This window comes from Microtus oregoni, unplaced genomic scaffold (genome assembly GCF_018167655.1).
Source record: "Microtus oregoni isolate MIOR12 unplaced genomic scaffold, Mior012 000000F_ref0000247, whole genome shotgun sequence".
NCBI lineage: Eukaryota > Metazoa > Chordata > Mammalia > Rodentia > Cricetidae > Microtus > Microtus oregoni.
The window spans coordinates 23,217,126-23,227,939 of record NW_024543059.1 but is presented as its reverse complement, the minus strand read 5'-3'; the positions used below and the strand labels follow the sequence as shown (position 1 = coordinate 23,227,939).

Sequence of the window (10,814 nt, the reverse complement as noted above, 5' to 3'; positions counted from 1 at the left end):
TTGGTCTTAGAAAAGATAAAAATTTTATCATAGACTTCTGCTGAAATTTTCAGTTAGTAATTTATTTGCAGACAAGGGCATATTGAACTTTTCTAGGATCTTCGTCCCTCATGCCCTAGTCACCCACTGCTGCTGATGCTCCAGTTAGTTGAAGATATCCACAAGCCTTTCCAAATATGTTAGAACTTGGATTTTATTTAACAGTATTCCACTTGTTAAATTCTCTCCTAACTTCAACTGGCAAGATGGCTCAGTGGGTAATGGTGCTTGCTGCCGAGCCTGAAGACCAGAGTTCAATTCCTGGGGCCCATATGGTAGAAAAAACTGATTCCTGCAAGTTTTCTTCTTGTCTCCACATGCATGGGCAGGCACACACACACACACACACACACACACACACACACACACACAAACTCACACCATAATAAAAACAAAAAAAAACTGGTTAAGAAAAAAAGAACAGAGAATCAAATATCCTAACTTTATGGTTATAAGAAATTTGATAGTCATTGAATCCAGGTCTATTTTCTAGACAACACAGTTGAATAATAATTGGAAGATTTTTAATTGTTAAATGCATATTTTTAAGCAAAACATGCAAATGTAGGTTTGTCATAAGTAATATTTAAGTCTGGACTATTTTATTTAACATTAATATTATGTAAAACGCCTATGACCCTTGCATTTTAGCTTCTCCTTACACAAATGCCCCATTTCAAAGATGAAACAAAGACACATGGATTGGACAAGGATATTGATGGGATGAAGGTTGAGCACCTGTAACAAGGCCCTCAAATACAGCAGCTCAAACAAATACAGGTTCTTCCATGATTCACATCTTCCCTTTCGAAACACTAATTGGTTGTTCCTGGAGGTGATAATGATAATTTTTCACGATCCTTTGTTAGTGTTTTATCACCCTGAAGGTGGACTCTATGAAGGAGAGAGGACTTAAAATATTGTGAAAAATGAGATTTAAAGCTGTAGGACTATCACATGGACTGTGTAAGTGTGCTTAAGTGTGAGTGTGGATGAGCGTGTGACTATGTGTGACTGTGTGTGTGTACATGCATGTGTGTATGTGTGACTGTGTGTGTACATGCATGTGTGTATGTGTGACTGTGTGTGTGTACATGCATGTGTGTATGTGTGACTTGTGTGTGTACATGCATGTGTGTATGTGTGAATTAAGTCAACCAGGTGGAAGGAAGCTCCTGTTTGCCAGTCTACAAAACTGGCATCAGGGACCAGGGCCAGCCAGAGGGCTCTCAAAGGGTTTCAGTACCTGGGCATGATTTCCTGAACCAGTGTGAGCAGCCATCTATCAACTCAGGGTTTATGGGGGTTCAGAGAGGGTCTCCACCTCCCCAGAGGCCATGAGACTTCTAGGCTCCATGTCGTAGTTACAGATGGTACTGTTGGTAAGTGTCAGATGGGGACCCAGCATGTGTCCTTGTCACCTCATCTTCTCCAGAAGCCACTTGCCCAAGCCTCTTCTTGCCGCCAGCAGAGGCTCAGGTGCCTGGCTGGCTGCCGTCTGTCTGGAGCTCTCTTTGACATTGCTGTTTGTGCACCCTACCCTGGGGATAAGGAGAAATCACAGGCAACAGAGGCCCTTGGAGGGCCACCACACCGGGATTCTGGCACTCAATCCTGCTTACATCTCTATTCAACTTTACAGGACACCTCAGTCAATTCTAACACCCAAAACAGTGAAACCAGAGGCAGTCAGTCCCCTAGTGTTCCCAGCACAGAGAGTGCCTGATGACTCTGAGGTGACAATGAGAAAAAGGTCCAGTTGGACATGCAAGCAGAACCTGACACGTGATCGAGCCTAGAGACGTGAAGCAATCTCAGGATTGTTTCTAATATTTTCATGTGGCTGTCATATCAAAAATATGAATTATGAATCAGGTTTATAAACTCTGTGGTATAGAAAATTTGCAAAATCTTATTTAGAAACTGGCGTAGCTTAAATTTATCAAAATATATCTTTTTGCATATAAAACAATTAGCTTGAATTTTGTTGCAAATTATAATAGATTCCTAAAGTGTATTTATGCATGGGGGATTAGGCTGTGCAGTTTTGTACAGGGAAGTAATACAAGTGATTACTTCTCTTTCTCTACGTGGGGCGGTCCTGGATTGCTCCTCCAATCCCATCACAATTATTGCATCCCTCAAACCGGGTTTCAGTTTCAGTGTTAAATCGTTTGTCTGAAGTAGAACTCTAGTCTGCTTGCTACCTTCTTAGCTGTGCTGTCGTCAAGAGGTTAAAGGACAAACCAGATCATCGCTCCTCAGGCATCTTCCTCTCTTTTATGACTTTCCTCTCATTTGGTGTAGAACTTCACCAAGTCAGCTAGACTAGGTCTCCCACAGGCTCCTTAACACTGTAAACTCTATTTTAAAAAAGCATCAAAGTCTCAGGCAGTTTGAAGAAGGGAGCTTTGAGAATTGTTGTGGGTATCACGGACAGCAGCACTGAGGTTGTGAGTGGATGAGGTGCTCTTCCTGGGTTCTCAGAGGAATGGGACAGTCATCAAGTGGATGTATTCTTGACTTAGTATTTGAAGTACTAAAGCCTTGTATAGAATCTTGGCCAGGCGTGTGTGGGGATGGGCGTATATATACAAGTGGTCACAGGACAACCTAGAGTGGCATTCCTCAAGCACCTGCCATTCTCCGTGGGAGTTGGCTTTTCTTATTGGTCTGTAACTTCACCAGGTGGGTTAGATTAGCTGATTAGGGAGCTCACCGGAATCCTGTCTCTGCCTTCCATCTGAACAACCTTGGATTCTCACGTGTTCTGATTTTTATGTTGGTTCTGGAGATAACTCTTTCCCATGTGTCTTATGGCAAGGTTTTGACTGACTGAGCTGTGTTCTCAGCGCCACCCTAGAGAATCATCTCTGAAGTTCGGACGTTACTCTGATGTGAGCCATAAGGGCCCATTGATTGCCCCAGCTTTACCTTGAGGAAGAAAGATCTAAGAAATGCCAGTTTCTCAAGCCGACCCCAATAATAAGAAGCAAACCAGGATCCAAACCCAGCCTTAAACCCACAGCAGTTTCCCATGGTCACACGTGAGGGACTGTTGGCCAATCATTCATTTGGTCAGCGCTTCAAAAGCCCTATTCCCTGGTGTTCTCTGTGACAGCTATCCTGCCTGGTCAATGACAAACCTGAGTCACAGGACCCTGTTGACGAAGGTTTCCACCCAGCACCTGCTATAACCTGGGAGCAGGCATGCCTGTCTGTGTCTCTCTAAACCTTTCTTTATCCATTGAGCTGTGTATGAAGAAGATCAGTGTCGTGTGTCTCGGGCATGCTATCCAGGGGCTGCCACACCCTCCATTTCTTCTTTGAAGCACAGGTGTATTGTTTATGTCTTTAAGATCCAATGCACCTTGGAGAACACTGGTAAGAAGTGTGGGGCCTCTTCCCATTTCCAAGAGTGACGTCCCCTCTCACCTCACAGAAGCTTTGGTCCCAAAGCAGAATTTCCCAACAGCTAACTGAGGAATTTCTTCTCTGCTCCTCCCAAACACTGAAAATAATCTGAAATTCTCCCCTATGAGAAGGAAATTTAATATTTAAAGGTAATTTGACTCGTACATGTATATACCATGAATATTCGATGAAACCTATAGCAAATGTATTTATAGAGCATTAATCTGAGGATATTTATTCCTTATTCATTTTCTGGGACATTATTTCCTTAGCAGGTGTGGAGTGCCCTCTACAAATGCTTGGCTCCGGGGATGCGCATAGACATAGGGAAGCCGTTGTTCCTTTTCTCAGCAAAGCTAGCTGAGCTGCAGTTACCCTTAAAAGAAGTGATTCTAAGGGAGTAGAAGTGCCCGAAGTCACCGTTGCTGTTGGGTCCCATAGTCACATTTCCACAGCACCTCCCTTTACCCTTCAAATCTATTCCCACGAATGTCTCAAACTGCAGACAGCGGAGTGTAACCTCGCCCCATCCTTACATAGTGCCAGGTTTACTCGGTTGTGAGATTTCAGTACAAGTTCATTGATTAAATTGTATACATGGTCCAGTTTCATGAAAAGTTCAATATAATATCAAATTTGCAGACTTTTAAAGCTTGTCTTTTTTTTTCAATTGCTTGGTGTGCATGCTTGAAGGATAAATATTTTTCTTTGCTGTAACATCGATGTTGAGATGAAAAAAATGGAGAAATGAATATCAACAATGAAAGCTACCAGAAAAGAGGAGACACTGCTCCCCGTACATATACAGTTTAGAATTATTTTTGCTATATAGATTTGGGGAGGAAAATATTGCCTGGCCATTTTTATTTTAAATAATTGCCTATGTTTGGGGAGACAAAAGCTATAGACCAATAAGTATGAACTTCTTTCAGGTCCCAGATGTTGACAGCTGGAAAGAGATGCCCAGCCTACTTGTCAAGGGCTGGCAGGGTTCTGCTTATGAGTTAGCTCACACTCTGGCCAGTACATGGAACCACTCAGTCCACACTGGTCAGTGTAAGATTGCCAAGGTCACACCAGCCAGTAGGGAACCCCTAGGCCTTTTCCACATTGTATAAATAACACTGCACTTTTACATGTTACTGTAGCAAGAAAAAGGAAATCAGTATTTGTAATCCACACTGCTTTAAAATAGCATTAGACAGATATCACATTTTGCTAGTTGGCGGAGGAGAACTAAAACTTAGGGTGGGAGTTTCAACTGTGGAACTATTTTTAAACACGGGACTCTGAATGGAGATATTACAAACACTTCAGGTCAAATCAGCTCAGAAGAACTGATCACATGTGTACGGTGGAAGAAATATTTGTTGGCTTATGTGGATGGTTGGATCACATATGACTTAGTTACATAATCCCCAAGCTCTGTTCTCAGTTTTACTTACCACTGTGGTCCAAAGTTCTTATCTGAAGCTCCTGAATGCCTTGTCTGCTGTCCAAGGACCTTAGCCACCTATATCCATAGACTCCTAAATCTCCGAGCTTGCAATAAAGTCCTTTTCTTCTCCACTGTAGATATACACAATGCTGGGTGAAGACAGTACCTGCCCCATTCCTATGTTGTATGCCTTTAACGTTTTTTTTTCCCCAGTGAAGTGATGACCAGCACTTCTGAGACTGGTATCAGAATATTATTTTGCCATAAATGAACTTAGATTTGTGCTGTTCTGTACACAGTTACACAGTTACACACATGCGTACATATACACACACAAACTTATCTCTTACTTGTTGCTAACAGGAATTTTAACTGGACATCATGCATTTTTATTTATTAAATACCACAACACTGAATCGTCCAAAATCACATTTACTCTTGGGTTCCAGGGCATCAGATTTGAGTGTTAAACACTTTTATCACTTGAGTTATCTCGGGGATCAATGTGCACTTTCTGAACTAGGTTTCTGCTCCTTGAGATGCTGTAGTCAATGCCTGGGCAGGTACAGGAGCTACGTTTGACCCCTCTGATGAACCAGCACCGGCATCTTGGTCTTCCGTGCTGGCTCGGTTGCACTGGGTGAGAACGGCTCTGCAGCAGAAGGCTCCTTCTGGCCAGCTCTGTCCCTATCCTCTTTGTGTTTCCCAGGCCTCTAGGAAGCCTGCCAAGTCCTCAAAAGCTGAAGGGGTTTTCGTCTCTCCCTGCTAGACTCCCTCAAAGTCCCACTGTGTGGGGATACTGGAGATGGCTCATTTCTGCACTACCACAGAGGCCACCACAGGAGGTGGCGGTACCTTCCCTCGTGGCTGCCAAAGAGAATTTCTCCGTTAGTAAGTAAAATAAACCTCAACAAGTTGAGGCGAGAGAGGTATCTTAGCAGTACCCGCCACACATTTGCACAAATGTAGGCAATGTAACACACTCATACACGGGAAGTAAAAATAAAAATATCTCTAGAAAACCCTATCTAGATGAGTACTTGGAGAGAAACTTCTGAAGGGAAATGTTTTAGAGAGAGATGGCTTTCACTTGACAGAGTCACCTAAAGGGGAGAGGTTTCTTGTCATTTCGTGGTTGCTGGCCTCAGTGTAGGGCAGCTGAGTTCATGGTGTGCATAGGTGGGGAAAAATGGTTGAGGTGGCACCTTAAAGTGGAGAGAGAGAGAGAGAGAGAGGCGAAGGTATCTGTGTCCTGTCCCAATTTCCCCAGTAAACACAGGATTCCAAAAAAGCTTTGCCTAGACCCTCTGTAGTATAGATCCCCCACTTCACAATAGCACTAAGGGCTGAAGACTAAGCCTCCCACACATGAACATATGAAGGACATTTATAATGTAAACTATAGGAGAAAGAGGATTTCGCTTAATGCTATTCTGCTAATAATTTTGGATGAGAAGAAAAATAAAATGCTTTTAACACCACCGCTTTTAACTTCACACGGTGAAGAAAGGAGCCATGAACTTCGTTAAACCATTTCAACAGGGAAGCGACATCTGTCTACAGCTGGATGAAGAGCAGGGAGCCAAGCGTTCCCAAGGAAGAGAAACTATGACTCACTCAGATACAAAAGGGGAAGATGTTCCCAGTGTTATGGGATCTAAGGATGTATACCATTCCGAATTGTGGGAAAAGGTTTCAAACGTATCCCAATGAAAGTGAAGAGAATCAAGACAACAGTCACAGGAGCTAAGAGAAGATAATACAAAGTACAGAAGGAAAAGAAGAGACAGGCATGAAATCCTCACCAATGCCAGTCTTGAAGGGGTTTTCAAACACGTGTAGCTAACTTCAATTAAAGAATATAATTGGCACATCAAAAGTAATTTTTGTAAGGGTAGATTAATAAACGAAAAAACCATCATGAATATAGATTTCAAATCTGATTTTATTGAAAAGTACAGATGAGGAAGCATAAAAATAAATGCAAGATGGGGAGCCATCAACTTACGATTTCCAGAGAGTGGGCATGCTATTTTATAGACTCGAAAGCATTGAATGACAGGGGCTATCTCTTCTCTTTCTAGCCAACATTTTGTAAACATAACATTACACCCGCAGCCTTCTGTTGTTTCAGCCCTAAATATTTCACTCACACAGGAGATATTTTCCTTTCCTGAAGTAAAATGTTGAACTTTATTTAAAAATGACTTAGTGATATATTTATAAGCCAAGTGTATTCCGTTCCCACAAAATAATTTAAAATCTGTCCTTCAGAATACAACCAACTGCTAAATGCTTTCTGGATGGTGGAAATATTTTGTTTTGGGCCAAAAATGTTGTCAAGTGACTTCAAAATATTTGGAATCATTATCATTCTACTTGATAAGATAATAACAGGGTTGAATGTGAGCAAGGTAAAACCACGCACACATATATGTCATAGTGATACGATTTCACACACTAAACAAAAAAATGTGTTCAATTGAAAAAGTTAAAGACACTTAAAATTAATTGTGATATCATGATTAAGTTTTGATTACCATTTTGAGAAAAGCGGTATAAAATATTATTAAGTTATAAAAAAAATAAAATATTATTAAATGAGTTATATGAGTTATTATAAAATAAGAAAAGGTAAGGCTATCAAATTAAAACATTCAGTCACCATAGGTGGTGGGATATTGTAGTAATAAGGGCGGCGGGGCTGCGTCCCCAGCACCCCAGCCGCCCGCACGGCTAGCTTATGCCCGAAATAACAATACACAAACTGTATTCATTTAAACACTGCTTGGCCCATTCTCTTCTAGGCTAATTCTCACATATTAATTTAGCCCATTTCTAATTATCTATGTATGGCACCCCAAGGTGCGCTTACCAGGACGATTCTAGCATATGTCCATCCTGGGTCAGAGCTTCATCCCGGGAGCGGAGCGGGGCATAGCGTCTCTCTCAGGCGTCTGCTCCCGAGAGGAGAGCTGTTGAGGAGTCTGACCTCACTTCCTCTTCCTCCCAGCGTTCTGTTCTGTTTTCTCCTCCCACCTATCTTCTAACCAATAAAATGGGCCAAGGCAGTTCCTTTATTAGCCAATGACCTTCCTCCATCAGGATATAGTAATCAAAAATCCATTTGTGAAAAATGTCATATTAGCTAACAAAACAGGTTCAGCCTGACTTGACACCATAGCTGCCCATGAACTCAAAGGAGCTGTGGATGCATGCACAAGGCATGCACAAGATTGAGCCAGAAAAAGGTCCCAGGATGGGTGAAGGTGGGGCTGATGAGCCATGAGCAACTGATGACTTTTGGGGGAGAAAAAGTCAAAATTTTTCAGGGATACAGGTCCTGAGATGATCTCCATGCTCCAGCATGTAGTCCCATACCTATGTGCATACTGGTATGAAGTGGACTCAATGGGTATTTTTAAAATTGACAAAAATAGAGAACTTAGGAAAGAAGAATATGGGAAAGGACATACACAAGAAGACTATGGTGTCACAGATATGGATATGACTTGTGGAGAGGGAGGGGGAGAGTTTGGTCCAAACATTATTTACATGTATGAATATTAAATAAAATATCAAAAAAAACTTTGTCTGTTGTGGTTTTAATGAAAATAGGCACCATAGGCTAATATATTTGAATGTTTGGCTCTACTATTTGGGAAGGACAAGGAGGTGTGGTTTGTTGGAGATGGGTCACTAGGTGTGGGAGCTTTAAGGTTTCAAAAGTGCAGGCCAGTTCCCATCTGGGTCTCTCTCTGCCTTCTGTTTGTAGATCAGATGTAAACCCTTAACTTCTTCCGGGCTATGCCTGCATGTCTGCAGCCATGTTCCCCACCATGATGGTCATGGACTCACCTACTGAAACTTCAAGCAAACCCCCAATTAAATGCTTTCTTTTATAAGTTGACTTGATCATGGTTTCTTTTCACAGCAACAGAAAAGTAACTCAAGTGATGCCAAACTATGGCTAACACTTTGTTGAAAATAAAATTCCATCATCAATGGAAATAGATTTTGGTGGACAGTTTGATATTATTGACCTAAACAAACAACTAAGATATAGGCTATATAATATTTATGTGATAATAATATATTGAAAATAAATACATATTATGCAAATGCTATATATTTATCAGGCAATGTTACTGCATATATCATAATTTTAATATATATGTTACATAGTGATTCATTAACTCCAGGCTATTCCTTAAGAATTTTATGTATAATAAGCAATAAAATTCATCTTAACTGTCATCAATTGAATGCCGTTTCAAAATTATGAAGTGAAATTTTTTAGATCACATTAAGTAACCACTGAGAAAAGCTAATGTATAACCAATTATATTCTATTTTAGCATCAGTCCTTATGTGTCAAAAATATACATATAAAATGTAAAAGGAAAATGAATGAAAAAGATGCAACCCAATTTTGTGGCTTAGGGACATGTGGTAGCTTTAATAAACATTCAAATTACAAACTAAGTCTTCCTTCCGGTTCCCGCAGCCTCTCCAGCCATGAGCAGCAAAGTCTCTCGCGACACCCTGTACGAGGCGGTGCGGGAGGTCCTGCACGGGAACCAGCGCAAGCGCTGCAAGTTTCTGGAAAAGGTGGAGCTGCAGATCAGCCTGAAGAACTACGACCCCCAGAAGGACAAGCGTTTCTCGGGCACCGTCAGACTCAAGTCCACCCCTTGCCCCAAGTTCTCAGTGTGCGTCCTGGGGGACCAGCAGCACTGCGATGAGGCCAAGGCCGTGGATATCCCCCACATGGACATCGAGGCGCTGAAGAAGCTCAATAAGAACAAGAAGTTGGTCAAAAAGCTGGCCAAGAAGTATGACGCCTTTCTGGCCTCTGAGTCTCTGATCAAGCAGATCCCACGTATCCTGGGCCCAGGCCTGAACAAGGCTGGCAAGTTCCCTTCCCTGCTGACACACAATGAAAACATGGTGGCCAAAGTGGACGAGGTGAAGTCCACGATCAAGTTCCAGATGAAGAAGGTGCTGTGTCTGGCTGTCGCTGTCGGCCACGGGAAGATGACGGACGACGAGCTGGTCTACAACATCCACTTGGCTGTCAATTTCTTGGTGTCCTTGCTCAAGAAGAACTGGCAAAATGTCCAGGCTTTGTATATCAAGAGCACCATGGGCAAGCCCCAGCGTCTTTACTAGGATGCCCCAATAAACCTTCGTGCTACTCTAAAAAAAAAAAAAATTACAAACTAAGAAACACTGGGCTTTATTACAATAATGGTAAAGCGATTAATGGATAATAACATGGATTAAGTTTAAGGATGGATAACAGAGGAAGAGAAGGTATCTTCAATATTAGGAAAAGAGTACTTTGAATACACAAGCATTTGGCATGGCGGAGGGACTGACCTGATGAGGGGGGGCCAATAGGAATGAAGAAAGGACAGACACATGGACACATGTAGTACAGAAAAGCTGGGTTTAGTGAGCTAGGATCTCTGATGGAAAATCCATGGCAACATGGAAGCCCAGCATGTTTATTATATGCAGTTCAGAAATTCAGCATGTATATTACATACAGTTAAATGAGGACACCAGGTTATAGCACACAACTGAATAAGAGGACATCTTTAGCTCAACTCAGAAGGAGCAACCTCTGCAGGGGAACAACTTTTAGGCTATAAACATCCAGGAGGAGAGGTCAAGGGAAAAGCTATAGCAGATACAGTGTCAACATTCACATTTGGAGCCAAAGAAGGGTTTGCTGTCCATGCAAGTCCTACCCTGGGAGGCTCTGCTCCTCCCACAGGATCGAGGAGGTTCTTTGCATGACTCTGCGCATGTCAGCAACACATGGACACTAGGGACTTCATTTTTTGCCTTTGTTTTATTCACCTCATTTAAAAATAATCTAAATTTGAATTTCTGTTCATAGTCAAAAGTTGAACTA

The 10,814-nt window shown here is 41.9% G+C and overlaps 1 protein-coding gene across 1 annotated transcript; it reads left to right on the top strand.

The window, feature by feature from the left end:
- The first annotated feature begins 9,375 nt into the window (after positions 1 to 9,375).
- LOC121449032 (60S ribosomal protein L10a-like) lies at positions 9,376 to 10,114 on the top strand. Its single transcript, XM_041653237.1, has one exon. It carries the CDS (start codon positions 9,410 to 9,412, stop codon positions 10,061 to 10,063), a length of 654 nt encoding a protein of 217 aa, XP_041509171.1. The 5' UTR covers positions 9,376 to 9,409; the 3' UTR covers positions 10,064 to 10,114.
- The last annotated feature ends 700 nt before the right edge of the window (positions 10,115 to 10,814 follow it).

What these genes read in the sequence shown, in the direction of transcription:
- LOC121449032 (XM_041653237.1), top strand. Translation starts at nt 9,410, where the DNA reads ATGAGCAGCAAAGTCTCTCGCGACACCCTGTACGAGGCGGTGCGGGAG.